Consider the following 16,691-nt stretch of genomic DNA (forward strand, 5'->3'; position numbering starts at 1 on the left):
CTTGTGGTGTGTTATTAACAGAGAGATTCAAAATACAATTATGGTTTTCTACTGTATAATTGAATCAATTTTTCATTTGCGTATGTTTGTGTCATTTGTTTATGTGTGATTTGTTTATATGTTCAGTTCTATAATTTTAAATGTGATTTTAATTGATTGGAAATGATTTTGAATGTGACAGAAATAATTTTTTATAATTTCAAAATCACTCTCAAAGTTAGTCACTGGTGTTTGAAAGACGAAAATTCTTAGAAGCACGGGTAAGGTAGTCAAAGTAACATTTTTTGTGCTCATTTTCGTTGAATGTTGCATTGAAATGTTTAAAGATTTTTCTGTTCATATTTCTTATTTAAATAAGAGCCTTGTGATAGGTCTTATGTACTCTCGAATTCCCTTACATTTAGATTAGGCATTGCATTTAATTTTCGGTGGTGAAGTATGATGAACAAAGGTTCTATTTTAGACAAATGACCTTTATATCGTGTATATTGTTATATAGTTGTTTCGAACTATATTTATATTTTCTATTCATTATCATTCTATACTTGGAATTTTCACCAGATTATGCCTTCTCATCAACCTCCTTCCTCTGTACTTGGTGCAAGAACGTATTCCTCGTCAAGTCAGTTTGGGGGAGGTATTCTCTACTTGTTCACTTGTGTGAGTTTTCGGGTTCAACCTGAACCTTTACATGAGGTCAATAAATTAGTTTTGATACACTTGGTTAGACCCCCTACATTCTCTCTCATGTATTATTGAGAGTACGAGAGCTTGATGTCTTTACGAGACAGACATGTTTGAGACTGAGTTAAAGACCTTATCTCCAATGTAGGGTGTAGATTTCATAATATGAAGTTATATTTTATACTTATTTAAAAAATACATAAATGACATAATGAACCTAATGAATAAATACATTAAATATACCTATTAAAAAAAATATAAATCTATACATGACATGATAGAACAAATACATTAAATATACTTATTAAAAAAATGTATAAATCTATACATGACATAATGAACCTGATGAACAAATACATTAAATATAAAATATATCGAATATGGAGAAATTCATAATAGATAACATATATGTTGGATTATTATATGAAGTTATACATAAATGTAAGAAAATATATATTTTTTTAAAATTGTATATTTGAAAATTAGAAAGGGTTGAAATATTTACCTTAAAAAATAGGTTAAGAATCGCTGTCCATCAACTTTCTTTAAAACAATAATTAGTCTTTACCTTTAGACAAGAAAAGAAGAATCCCTACATAATACTTTGCACCACTTTTGGAACAATCATGTTTCGTTTGTAGCTGCCTACATTATATTACAACCATCTTTTGATTAGCTATAATATTACAAGATATCATGAACAATCGAAGAAGATAACACCTTGCCCTAGTTTGGGTAAGGATTTAGCTTTCGAAACTTATGTTGTCATTTTCTCTGTACTAATTGATTTTTGGTTCATTAGATTTGTTTTAAGTTTAAAAATGAGGTAAACAACCGGATGAGATAATGGTCGCAATTGGGTGAAGCATGAGGTAGGAGACGATTGGTCTAATTTGATTCGGTTGGACTAGCTAGTTTGGTCCAATCGAACTGGTCTAATTTGAGGGTCGACAATTAACATTTAGTAGTGAACCTATCTCGATCGATGGAGGTTCATATTAGTATCTTTATAATTATGAATTGGTATGAATAGAATTGAACCTTGAAATGAAATTTTTCAGTGTCATATGAGTACCATGTGAGGGCGATAGGAGAATCTCCAAGTATTCCATAGCATGATCTTGTTCAGATGAAGGCAAGAGACCACATAGATAGATGATGGTTGGCAGGCACAAGGGTCGTTCCCTCCTTAATGATGAGGACATTATGGAACTTACTAGGAAGACTTTGACTAATCCCTAATAGAGAATCTATCTCGATTGACATTATCCATAACAATATAATGAGATCGTGAGTTGGAACCATGATGACATCGCACCTCTAGTGCCTATGATATGTAGGTAGATTATGATGGAAATGACTAGTAAAGAGCTAATCAAGTTATCCTAGAACCCTAAAATACTCCAAGCGAAATAGTTGAAGTACAAGGAGACGAATAACATGAACCAATGAATTAGTAAGAGCTCTTATGGGATTAAATGCTATAAAGTTATGAAATAAAACTTGTGAACTATTTAATAAAAAAATATGACATAAACCTTGAGAACCAATTAAGAACCTACAAACAAACTATATATTGAGTATTTTGATATTCTTTCTATTATTTTTTACTTTTTAAGTAAAAACTAAATTACGTGATCGAGGTAAAACGTGCATGAGCTATAGGGTTAAGATAGTTCTGAGTCTTGATGTTTGAGTTTTGATTATTTTGGTGTACATGTTTCGACACTGTATTTTGTAGACTATGTCCCTAGTGTTTTCTTCTATATGAACTTGTACCGTTTTGCCTTTATTTTATATAGTCATGCTTTCAATTGATCAAACTTATAGAATCATTTTTAATTTTGTATCAATTATTCATAATTCTTAGCTTAAAAGTCTGGAATAGCAGGTTGCTATAAATTGGTATCAGAGCTCTATGTTATAGATTTTGTTGACTTCTTCTCGATAGAGAGTCATAGAGTTTTCTATAGCCTAACTCAAGTAACACCGAGTAGTTATGCTTAAATGATTTATTCATCCTATTGACATGGATCGATGTTTAGGTTAATCTTGGTACATTGAATAATAAGATATTAGGAGAATAAGTGAGTTTTGAATATAACCCAAATTTGTTTATTAATAATACATCAACACCTCGAGAAAGAGGGACGAAGCTAATAGAGGACGAGACAGGGGTGGCATGAAATAGACCTTCGACCACACTCAAGATACCCTTGAGATAGAGACACCATAGGGTCCATAGCCCAAAATAGTAACATCTCAGGCGCACCCACAGCGATCTTGCCCCTAGAAGCCTTAAAAGCAGTGTTGTAGACCACCATGGCCAACCATGTGAGCCAAGTAGTCCAAGTTGTTATGGGTAGTGAGAAGGACAAGGTGCATCGAGAGTAGTGGTGCACCTCGAGAGTTTAGATGCCTAAGGGACTTTAGAAAATCCGATCCACTAAAGTTGAACGAACGAGTTGTGGACCCTACTGCGAGACATAGTTGGAATATATGAAATTAATGTTTACGTAAATGAACTATCCCAATGAAGGGCAAGAAAATTCTCTGGTGGGAGTCGCTAGTATGAACCTTAGATATTAGTGAGGATCTGATCGCCTAGCTCTAGATTAAAAATCTATTCTTTCTGAAGTACTATTCCATGATGGTTAGGTACAAGAATCAAAAGTACTACTCTTTTCGCTTAGATCTCGATAGCTTTTTGGTTAACAAAAAAAAGATTCAATTTTCGTAATAAGCAAATCACACGTCATATGGGTCATGGGGCAACTTGTATTAGCTAAGAAAGTCGAGTCCAATTGTAGTCAATAGTTGTCATCCCTGATCGACAATTAGTGAGAAAAAGAAGAAAGAATCATCCAAAAGAGATTTTCTTTTATACGGAAATCCCTCCTTTCTCACTCTCAAATAATGCCTCAACTTGGGTCATAAACTTGTCAAATCAAAGCAAGAGATCGAATCTTCAGCCTTAGATGAATAACGTTCATTGTATATTATTCTATTTATCTTCGATAACAGTACTAATACGATACTGGTACAACATTTTTATTAGTATATTTTATGTCATGTCTGGCTAATTCAACCCAATTTTATTTAATGAATACTCGTATAATTTAGGCCATTAATTATTTTTTAAAATCAATTATTGAGAAAGGAAACAAGAGGAAAAGAAAGATTTGGATATAATTGGGAGTTTGGTGAAGAATGAGATGATTCCAAATGAATTGAGTTAGTGGGAGTTAGCTGTCTTCATAATTTTGTGATTTATGATGAAAGGATTGGATTTTTTAATTCCTCCTTTCAACAAACACAATTTCTAAAGTTAATATCTTTTCTTTCGTGCATCAATTATTGAGTATCAATAATTAATGTTGAGCCTAATTAACATTTCCAAAGGAGCGTTTCATAAGAAAATAATTATCGTCATTTCAAGTTAGCTTCTTATTAAAATAGAAATATATCGAGATAAGTTAGAATATGATCATTGTTTTTTATATAATAAAAAAAAACCTTAAAATAAAGTTACTGATAGGTTTGTTGATGTACAAATTTGAAAAAATGAACTCATCTGATTGACCCGTGATTTTATTGTGAATTTTTATATTAAAGAAAAAAGATGACTTGATGTGAGGCTTGTTACATGTACGGATGAAATCAGAGAGGTAAAAATACTCTTCAATATCACTTTAAAGATCTCTCTTATATGCTCTAAAATCTAGTTCAAAACCATATGTACACGAGTAGGCATATCATGAGACATAAAATAACTATTTCATTGACCAATTGACTGATCATAGGAAGAGGAAATTTGTCCAAAGGACAACCTTTATTTAGATAAGTGAAATCGATGTTCCTTTGGATTTGACCTAATTCCACTATTTCTACATGTTAGAACTGTATATGTAGTAAATATTTTGAAGGATTTTGATAACTCAATCACCTAGCTCGATTTTGTGGTCAATGTTTTTCGTTCAAACTATTTAGAAACTATAATTCAACCCAGCTCAAATAAATTTGGATTGTGTTCTTCGATTTGTTCAGGTTATCAAATTTGTTTGAATACTTCTGCAACAAGTCACTACACTCTCCCTTCTCATCTTCACTCACGCTTTGTCCCTTCCATTTCAATTCTAAGTCATTTCCAACACGATCTAGCAATTATCCAAATTTCTTATTGGTCATTTGGGTTAGACCTCGTTAGCTTATTGGTTAGGAAAAAAAAAAAAAAAAAAAAGTCAATTTCCATATTAGGAAACTCCCACGTCATATGGATCATGGGCAACTTGGATATGAGCTAAGAATGGTGAATCCAGCTGCAATCATAGTTGCAGCCATGGACCCACAATTAAGGACAAAAATCAATGAAGGACAAAGAGAAAGAAAGAAGCATCCAAAAGGGATATGCTACTACTCCACCAATTCACATTTCCTCTCTTCTAAATAATGCCTCAACTTACGTCTTAACTAGTGTTCAAAAGGTTCGGTGTCACTATCCAAATCTTTTTTGGACTTTCTCTCAAAACTTTAAAATGCATCTGCTAAGAGAAGGTTTCCACACTCCTATAAATGGTATTTTGTTCTCCTCAACCAATGTGAGACATCACAATCCACCTCCTTCGAGGCTAACATCCTTACTGGCACACTGCCTCGTGTCTACCCCCTTCAGAGAACAGCCTCCTCGCTGGCACATAGTCCAGTGTCTGGCTCTGATACCATTTTAACGACCGAGACCCACCACTAGTTGTCATCTTTGGATTTTCTCTTCCAGGCTTCCTCTCAAGGCTTTAAAACGCGTCTGCTAGGGGAAGGTTTCCACACTCTTATAAATGATGTTTTGTTCTACTCCCCAGCTAATGTGAAACATCAACCTGAAGAAAACAATCAATCTAACCTAATTCAATTTATATAGTTTGAGTTAGGTTCAAATAAATAAAAACTTTATAAATTTGGTTAGTTTTGGATTAAACAAAAATGGTAGCAACCTATTTTTATTTTTTATATTATTTATTTTCCACTCTTAAAAGTAAAAATTTGAAGTCTAAATTTTAAGTCATTGGACTTTAAATTAAAATTGAGTCACAAATCTTTAAATTAAAAATAAAATTTTGAACAAATAACCTGAATAACCAAAGCAATCCAACTCAATATATTTTATGATTGGGTTGGATTGAGTAAATTGCTTTCATTAAAAAAATTTTGCACATCGAACAATTGAATTTGATATAAAAAAAATGTCTTACTTCAATCCAATCGAATTTAGAATATTCAAAAACAAAAGTATAATTTAACAAATTAATTGTTTTTTTTTTTTTTTTTAACAATTATTGAGGAAGGAAACAAGAGGGAGAGAAAGATTTGGATATAATTGGGAGTTTGGTGAAGAATGAGATGATTCCAAATGAATAAGTTTGTGGGAGTGAGTTGTCTTCATAATTTAGTTTTATAATTTCAATTTTGAGATAACGTTATAATATGATTATGGTTTTTTAAAATATAACATTTGTGACGAGGATTATATCGAGGAAGTGGGTTTAGAGAGTATCTCCTAAAATTAGCTCAAAACAACACGTTATAGCGATTTTTGTAGTGTTGAGACAGTAGGGGCAACGTCTCAACATTGTGCCCTAACACCCATTTGGAAAAAATATATATATATGGTAACAAGAGGCTTAGGAGACAAACGCTAGTAATTCAAAGTAGATGATACTACAGGCTTCTTTGTTATGACATGAGCTTTGCATTGGTGATTATCGTAGCGTTGAGACCCATTGAATGTAGTATATCAACGCTACACTTGTAGGTAGTTAGCTTGGTGCATTTCAGCGTCTTAACGTCATTGACCAACATTGGGTGCTATCCCCTTAGATTTTGACCAACATTGAATGTAGTATTTAATTGCTTTTTAGTAAGTCACTCACGGTTTCATCTTTTACAAGATTCATCACAATACACTTTGTTCACGACTTGGCCCATTCGCTAGCTTGTCCAGCTCAAATAAATGTACGACTCTCTTCATTGTCAAGAATAGCAGCTTTGATATCTATCGTAACGTACCAATCAAAACCACGAAATAGATTGCGGAAATTAAGAGTAGATTTATGATATCCAACCAAGTGGGTAGCTAAGGGTAGATGTGAATTAATTGAAGTTAGAAATGATTCCAAAGTGAGCTCTATTTAACCTACTTTTGTTCATGATTTTGAGGGATATATTCATATATTATGTACCCAAACAAAGCATCTCTTGGGGCTCATCACATTTTTTCACTAAAACAACCTCAAAATTCAACAACAAAACACAAAAGTTCTACTCTCTTTCTCTCTTTTCAACAATAATTTATATTTTTTTATGAAACTTCGAATTTTTTTTATTGTTTTAAAGAAAAAAAACCTACCTCTTGCGATTCCAAGTAAAGCTAAAAAGGCGTCTCGTATAGAAGCAAAGTTAAAGAGAATGAGCATAGCTGCTCAACCGATAGAAAGAAGAGAGTGTTGTTAAATTTGTCTCTTACAATCTTAGACAAAGCGAAAAGTCGTCTTGCATAAAAGTGAAGCAACTCGACCAATAGAGAGAAGAGAGTATTTTCTGAGGGCGTCAAAGAAAATGATATGTGACCTAACTTGTTTAGAATTTTGTTGGGAGATGTGTTTGGTGTCACGGTCATGCTTGTCTAAGGCATGTTGCCCATGCCCACATGCCCGTGACACGCCGAAACCCTTGCCTTGCACTACTTTATTGCTTTCTTTTACCACTTTCATGTTGTATTATTTCTTTCTTGTTTTCTTTATGAGTATAACGTTTCAGCGAAGTCATGGCTACGCCTGGTAGACATGAAATGCCTCAAAATATACTTTAGAGAGATGCGACTAGTTGTCAAATTCTCCTTACCCGAAAAGTTATATACTGTTTAAGCGGTTGTTGTTGTCTTTTTGCTTGCATGGTATATAACACCACTCTCTCTCTCTCTCTCTCTTTCGAAACTCTTTTTCCAAAACCTCTCTCCCCACTTTCTAAAATCTTCTCTCGAAATCGAGATCTGAGGTTTATATTCACGTTGCCCGACCATAGGCAACGTGACTCGAAGCAGGCTTAAGTCACTCAGTGCTAAGAGTGAGTGTCGCATAATCGCCAAATCCACTGCCAAGAAACCGCGATTGTGACACCTAGCATGACTCCACTCCTTTAACAAATCTAATATGATTTATTGGGTTAAAAGCATTATTAAATCCAAATAAATGAAAGTTTTGAAGGGTTAAAAAACAGGTACAATTTGATATTACATATACGTCAAGTTTTATTACCTAAACTAAAAACAATTGGTTCTCTTTATCGGTGTTCATAGTTCGATTAGATTGAATTTGTAAATTTTGTCGAGACAAGTAATTTTTATTAAACAATGAACTTAACCTAATTCAATCATAAAATATTGGGTTGGATTGGTTCGAATTACTCGAATTATTAATTCTAATTATGAATGAAATGAAGTCATAAATTTCATTTATATGTATAATTGATAGAAAGAACGTAATTATTGGGATGATAGATGATTTGTTGCATTAAATTTAAAAAAAAAAAAATTGAGAAATTTACGTTCATCCTTCTTTCCTATAAATCATAAACTATATTAAGTTATTTCTATTTTAAATTTGATTCATGTTGTATTAAAAATGCGATAAAAACATTAAATCGTTCGCGAAGGTATATGTGGACAACCACCAAGGTGATGTCCCATTTGGGTCGTGTTTGTTGTGGTCCCCTTTACTTAATCTTTTTATACTTGCAACTAAATAATTTTACACGTCCGACTTTAGTCGGGTTGTTATTGATTTAATAAGACTTGCCACAATATTCTATTTCCTTTCGAGTTTGTATAGTTCATCAATCTCCTTAATACTAATGATTTGTTTTGATCGTTAATATTATTTCGAAACACAAATATTAATTTTTTAAATTTAAATAGTATAATACTAAAAAAATTCTTGTAATATTGGTTAAGACCAATCTATTCATATTTATTGACTTCTTGTAAATATTTAAACCTATTTATAAAATAAAAAAAATTATTAAATTATAAATTAAAACTATTTTCTAAAAATATTTATTAAATTATAGATTATTTATGAAATATTTATCAATAATTATAATATTTAATATTTTTAAATTATAAAAACTAATTTTTGTAATTTAATTGGAAAAGAAAAAAAAACGAAATAAGAAGTTGGAAAATGAGAATAGAATAGGATGGTTGACCGACAGGTGGCAGTTGAGGAAAAAGAAAAAAAGGTTTTAAACAAAACCAAATACGGATAGAAGCGGTGTCCGGTAACTACAAATCCTCCTGTTACAAGACAGTTTTTTCTTCACCTCTTTGTGCGTCTCTCGAAATTCTCTTTTTTTTTTTTCCCTTAATTATAAACTTTTTTAAAGTATTTTTTCAAATATATTTTTTAAAAATATTGAACTTTAATTTTATTCTGCTGTTAATAATTAAATAATATTGGACATATTTTGAAGTCAAATAAATAATTTCAAAATTAGGAACACGAACATGTAAATGTGTGTTTAGAAATAAAATTTAATAAAAATTTGTATTTCATGTATTTAATATTATTAAATATATATTTTTTAATATTATTGAAAGTTTTGTTTATGATGCGTAAAAAAAGAATGTCTTGTAATCAAATAACTGTCCGAGAGTGTTGTATGAAAAATGTTATCAGAATTTCATTATAACTATTAAATCAAATTATTAAAATAAATTTAATCATTTATTATTTATTTATTTATAAATATGTTCATTATTATATAACCAATCATCAAGTATAAACATAAACAACTCACCTTCCAAAACAATTAACTATTTATGATATTTATTTTTTAATAATAGTTGATAATAACTTTTTTGAATTTTCTTTTTTATAAAAATTAAAATTATTATTGCTACTTTTAAATTTTCCGTTAAGAATTATTTTAAAATATATTATATGTTATTAGAATATATATAATTTTTTGAAGCTATAAAATTGGATAATTGAAATAAATAACAGAATCGGAATATGTTATGTGTAACCGACTTTAATAAAATGAAAAAGAAAAAGAAATATTATTTTTATTATTTGAAAAAAAAAAAAATGATTTAGGATAAGATCTCCCAACTGAAAATGGTAAACAGGCTGGCATTGGTTCATAGTCAAAAACTATGACTCGGAAATCATAGCCAACCGCTCATATCTTTATCCCTTTTATATTTATATTTTTATTTTATTTTCATTATTTATTTTTTTAATCCATAATTTCTTCCCTCCCTTTACTTCAACAACACTGCACTCTCCCTTTTTTTTATTTAATATATATATATATATGTATATATTTTACCATCTTCCAAACAGTTACTATACCTCTTTCTCCCACTCTCTTGTCCACCAGCGTGCTCCACACGCGTCTCCCATGCTCATTTATCATAATTATATTAAAAGTTTAATAATTTTTTTTTATTCCCAGTTGGTTTTTATAATTTAGTTATTATATTAATGTAAAAAAGGAAGAACACGCGCTAGAGTAGGCGCGTGGAAGAAATAAGGGATGGAGGAAGGACCAGAGAAGGAATAGATAGATTTCGAAATGGAGAGAGTAGACTTGTGTAAATCAGAGCAGTTAAGATGTGACGCGTGTCTCCTCGCCAGCTGTATCCCAACGCCCCTTTCTAACGGCATTACAGGAACTCCCGGTAACCGATCCCTCACCAACGCCCAACCTTCAACCTCCTCTTCCGGTTACCTTTCCCCTTCCTTTTATATATCCCCCCTCTCCATTGTCCTGGTTTCTCCAGTCCGCCATTAAAATTCCTCCTTAAAAGACCTTCCATGGCTAAACAACTCGACCGGATCAAGGGCCCATGGAGTCCCGAAGAGGACGAAGCGCTTCAGAGATTGGTTCAGAAACACGGCCCTCGCAACTGGTCCTTGATTAGTAAGTCCATTCCTGGCCGTTCTGGCAAGTCCTGCCGCCTCCGATGGTGCAATCAGCTCTCCCCGCAGGTCGAGCACCGACCGTTCACGCTCGAGGAAGACGAGACGATCATTAACGCTCAAGCTCTGTACGGAAATAAGTGGGCGGCCATCGCTAGACTCCTCTCTGGTCGGACCGATAACGCCATTAAAAACCACTGGAACTCGACCTTGAAACGTAAGTGCTCATCCATGGCTGACGAAAGCGGCGGTTGTTACACAAGCTCACCGCCGTTGAAGCGGTCTGTTTCTGCAGGTCACAGTCCGTCTGGATCCGATGTTAGCGATTCTGGATTCTTCCCCGCGGTTTCGTCCCCGCACGTTTACCGACCGGTAGCTAGAACTGGAGGCGTTGTACCTCCAGTCGAAACGGTGTCGTCTTCGAACGATGATCCAGAAACATTATTGTCGTTGTCGCTTCCCGGTGCGGAGTCGTCTGAGAGAGGCATTTGGATGCTGCCGGCAACAGGTGAGAAAGAGGAAAGAAGTAGTAATAGATTGGAATGTTTTAGCCCGGAATTAATGGCGGTGATGCAAGAGATGATTAGAAAGGAGGTGAGAAATTACATGGATGGATTAATGGAACAGAACGTTAGCGGTGGAGTTTGTTTCCAGGAGGCCGCCGCCGCCGGTGGATTTAGAAACGTCGTCGGATTGATCGACTGAGAAAGTTAATTGTAATTAAAGAAAAAGATTAGTAGTAGAGGAGAAGATGGTAATAATGGAGGCAATAATCAGCGTTTTGTTTGTTTATTTTTTTTTTGTTGATGTAGTCTGTGAATCCAAGAAAGGGTGTTTGGATGCCGAGAAAATTTGGGGGATTTTGAAGGATTCCGAGAAAAAGAAGAAGAAGATGATGATGATGGATCGATGACAGAGTTTCAAAAACCATTTGGGATCTGTTTCTGGTTTTTCCCCTTTGAATATCGATGAATTTGGAAACAAAAAATTAAATTAAACAAATATAAAGAACATAATATGATATATATGAATTTGAATCCTAAGCTTTGTGATTCTTCATTTTTTTTTTTTTTTTTTTTTCCTTCAAATTTCCAGAAATATTTGCAGGATGAAAAATGATTTTATGTTTTTTAAAATTCAAATTTGAAGGGAAAGAGGTAAAATCATTATTTAAAAGTTTTTTAAGTAATATCTGTAATGTGTAAAATATGTGGCTTAGAATTTAATGGGTAGTTGGGCGTTAGAGAAAAGAATGTGCATTTCAATTCCATCAACTAAATATCAAAGCTTGTGGAGTAGAAGATTTTTTTGGTTCAATTTTTCAAAATAGCCCTCCATTATGCGTAAATTTGAACGATTTGGACTCGAGTTGACCCGAACTGATTGAGAGCTTGGGTGTTTGTGTCACCTTGCATGCCATGACCTTATAATTCAGGATGGAGGCTTGATTCACCCTGACCTAGATCACGTGGGTCCCGATCGAGCATTCCTTGACGTGGTATCACAAAAAGGGCAACCACTCCAAGGTGAGATCCATCATTGTAGAGCTAATGTATACATCATTGTAGAGCTAACGTATACATTGAATTCACCTTCGTATCAAGTCTTTCATTTGTTTTTGAAGTGAAATCTTAAATTGATGGAGAGCTGGACTCTTTCGTAGTCACTAAATGAGTCGAAGCTGCTTACGAGGTTCAGTTATACCATATACTTTTTTATGATAACAAACTTTAAATGATGATTCTAAAAAAATAACTTGCACGGTCTTTCTCTGCAACAACCAAGTCATCGTTGCATACATGACTGATTTAAATAAAATAAAAATAGTCGTGATCTATAAAATAAAAATAGTCAGTTGTCAAACATACATGAATAAGAGTTGTCAAACATACATGAACGCGACTACCCTGATTCTGGTTCCATGACCTTCATTGTGATGCCAGTTGGTTCCATGACCTTCATTGTGATGCCAGTTGGTTCTATGACCTTCATTGTGATGCTAGTATTTTAAGAAATATTTAATCTCACTGTTGGGGTAGAAAATGCAAACACACTACAATATGGGAGACCTATCCTTTTGTAAAACATAATTATGACTTTAGGTTGCTTTTCAGTCCGGATAGGGTTGGATGTGCAATACTTCTCATGTGCATATGAACCCATTTGACGGGCTTGTATACGTACGCCTGGGTCTGGCTCGTCGATCTAGCTCATGCTCATGCTACAAGACATGGACCCAATATGGATGAACCTGTCCTTTTTAAAACATCATGGTATGGCCTTAGGTTGTTTTTTTAGTCGGGACAAGGTTGGATGTATAGTACTTCTCTACGCATGCACACATGGACTTACTAGGCAGGACCGCAAGGCAAGCTTGTATACGTACCCCTGGGTCTGGCTCGTCGAGCTAGCACATGCATATGCTACAAAGAAATGGACCCAATATGGATGGACCTAACCTTTTATAAAACATCATGGTATGACTTTAGGTTGCTTTTTAGTTCCATCCAACCCTAAACTTTAGGTTGCTTTTTAGTTCGAACAAGATTGGATTTGTAGTACTTCGCTATGCATGCATACTTGGACTCACCAGGCAGGACTGTATACGTATTCTTGGGCCTAGCTCGTCGAACCGCCAGGCAGGATTGTATACGTATTCTTAGGCCTAGCTCGTCGGACTAGCGCATGCTCATGCTACAGGACATGGACCCAATATGGATGGACCTATCTTTTTATAAAACATCATGGTATGGCCTTAGGTTGCTTTTCAGTTCGAACATAGTTGAATGTGTAATACTTCTCTACGCATGCGCATATGGACCCATCAGGCAGGACTGCTAGGTGGACTTGTATATGTACCCTTGGGCCTAGCTCGTCAGGCTACCACATGCTCATGCTACAAGACATCACGGAGGGAAAACACTCACATAATATCATGGCGAACATAAATATCATAAGGTACGCGTCCGTACTAATCGTAACGAGGAAGTAGCCTAATGCATATGACACACAAAAATACATGAGGTCTCCATAGCTTAAAATCATGGCATAAGTTTATGATACAAGTCAAACCTCCGTGCATTAGTAACATAACGAGCTTATAAATCATTTATATACAATTTCTGTCAAACTTTCATACTTAACATAGCTTATATAGCATAGTATATGGAAGTTTATGCATCATAAGTTATCAATATCATAAACATGACATAATTACATTATAGCATAACTTATAAACATGACATGACACGTGTAGGGGCATGAGACGTGTGTCATCATATATCATACAATTTGTTCAACCATGCCAACAATAGAGTCACTTATTTGGTTGGCCTAAGTCGATATTACTAAATGTTATGAGTTGATGTGCATTTGATTCTACTCGTCGAGGTCTAGTTCTGAAGCAGAAAAAAAAAAAAAACTTACTCTTCAACATATATCTATAGTTTTTGTTTGCGAGACTTCCTCTCTCAAATTATTTTCATATATTTCCCTTTTTCCCATCTTTCAATCTTCACTCTCCATCATTTTTAATACTCCATGTTAACCATTCTTTAAAACTTCACTTTTACTAAGTTTATAGAATTATTTTTGTTAATTTTTTTTTTTTTTTTTTTGTAACAAGCCCATCGCTAAATCCTACATTGATTGAACAGATGAACGAGTGTCGGCGAGGATGTCGGGTCCCGAATGAGGATGAATTGTGAGATCTTACATCGATTGGAAAGAGAAAACGAGTGTCAGCAAGAACGCTAAGCTCGAAAGAAGGTGGATTGTGAGATCCCACGTCGATTAGAGAGAAAAATAAATCATTCTTGATAAGAGTGTGAAAACCTCTCGCTAACAAACACTTTTTTAAAATGTTGAGAGAAACACTGAAAGATAAAACCCTAAAAAAGACAATATTTAGTAGCGTTGGACTTGTAATAATTTCGACGACCATGTCGATATGTAACGTAGAATAAGAAATGATATGAACAGCTACATCACTATGCCACAACAACAACATCAAACCACCATTATTTCCCATGCTCCGAACACTCCAAAGGCCCATCCATCCCAACGCCGAATTGGGAGATAGGAAGCCACTCTAGGCTGCTATATACTGGGCCAACACTGAGGCCCTGGAAGCCATCGTTACCTTCTCCCCAACCAACGTGGGTCTCTTATTATGCATCATATTCCGCTGCCAATTCCTTGCATAATTCACCAAAAAAGGTATTGGACCCAAAAACTTGTCAAATAAGGTCAAATTTCAACAAAATGTAAATGCCTTTTTGACATGAAAAAGAAGTAAAAGCAATGCCAAAAAGAAAGTAGCATTCATTGAATATAAAAAATTTAAAGCAAAAGGGATTAGATAGTGGAAAAGCTTACAACAAACCCTTTATATTTATTCATGAAAATAACAATAATTCTTTTTTAAGGCACCAAATAATTTCTTATGCGTCAAGAATTAAGATTCCCTTGCACTATAATAAACTTTAAAATCCCAATTATTTAATTTTCCCTTTTTGTTCTTGAGAAAACTATTTCTTTTTATTGGAATAAAATTTAATGAGAATTCTTTAAAACTTATATTCATAATTATAATTATTAAAAGGTGAATTATTAAATTGATTTTGAAGAAAATGATAGAGCATGAAATGGAATGTTACCAAATGTCCCTCTCAATCAAGTTTCCCTCTCAATCAAGTTCATTCCATTTCAATTTATTTAAATTATCATATGTAGGTAAGCATGGTTCGGTGTTCCTACTCACATTGACCCTAATTCTCAAGAAGTTTGGCCAATAACGAGCCAAGAAATATTGAATGATGATGTAGGTGGAGGTTTTCGAGAAATACAAATAACCGCTACTTTTTTTTTTTTACAAGTATGGCGAGCATTTAGAATAGCTAGTGACTTAAAACTCTATTATACCGACATTTGGTAATTTCTTATTCGACAAGAATAAAGATTTAAATTAAGCAGTTAATCTCATACATATTGCATGGTATCATAAATAGTTACTTCGGGTTTATCAATTCATCAAGAGAGATTATAAATAAATACAGATTTTTGGTCTCATCGATAATATATTTATATTCTATGACAAGATTATATATATATACATACTAAAATTTTATTAGTCATGATTGGGTGACCTATTCTAAAAAAAGTGAGAAAATATAATATAGTGAGGCAGGTGGAGGACATAGTAGGGAAGGGTGGCGTACAAAATAGAGGAGAAAGAGCCAAAGCATTACAAAACAAAGGGCAACACGACGCTAAACTTAGGGCATCCCACCCCTTCCAAGTAATTCAATTTGGCTTTGTTCTTCCCAACTTTCAAACCTAAGAAATTATTATTTTATATATATATATATATACATATAGATATAGATATAGATATAGATAGATAGATAGGTACATATCTTCAACTTCACTCGGATTCACCTAAGGCACACTATTTTTTGATTCGTAGTTTATGACAATTTAAAGTTAGAACTGGGTTCTTATGTAACGACTTGAAATTTTCTACTTAATTCAAGGTTACTGCTGTATGCATATCATGAACATTGAATGCGGAAATACTTCATTTAAACTTTCATAAAATATAATTTTCATCTTAAAACACACCCGAAAGGGAAAACACGTAAGGGAAGCCGAAAGAGGACAATATTTGCTAGTGTTGGACATGAGTCATTACAAATGGTATTAGAGCTAGACGTCGGGTGATGTGCCAACGAGGAGGTTAATGAAGTGCTAGAAGGTGGACTTTGGTGGGGTCCCATATCGATTGAGGAGGAAAACAAAACACCCTTTATAAGTTGTGGAACCCTCTCCCCATCGGGCGCGTTTTAAAAACCTTGAGGAAAAGTCCAAAAAGAAAAGTTTAAAGAGGACAATATCTGCTAGCAGTGGACTTTGGCCGTTACATCTTATCTCATGTGATGAGTGAGCCTTTACCGAATGCTTGACTACTTATGGTAAACGCTCGACTAGTACTATCATAGTCGTAAACGCTCAATTAGTTACGATATTCTTTGC

General features: G+C 33.8%; 1 protein-coding gene across 1 annotated transcript; it reads left to right on the top strand.

The window, feature by feature from the left end:
* Nucleotides 1-10,496: 10,496 nt before the first annotated feature.
* On the top strand, nucleotides 10,497-11,701 carry LOC111796162 (transcription factor MYB44). Its single transcript, XM_023678884.2, has one exon. It carries the CDS (start codon nucleotides 10,554-10,556, stop codon nucleotides 11,361-11,363), a length of 810 nt encoding a protein of 269 aa, XP_023534652.1. The 5' UTR covers nucleotides 10,497-10,553; the 3' UTR covers nucleotides 11,364-11,701.
* The last annotated feature ends 4,990 nt before the right edge of the window (nucleotides 11,702-16,691 follow it).

Source organism: Cucurbita pepo, chromosome 5, assembly GCF_057944985.1.
Source record: "Cucurbita pepo subsp. pepo isolate OVF chromosome 5, ASM5794498v1, whole genome shotgun sequence".
Classification (NCBI taxonomy): Eukaryota; Viridiplantae; Streptophyta; class Magnoliopsida; order Cucurbitales; family Cucurbitaceae; genus Cucurbita; species Cucurbita pepo.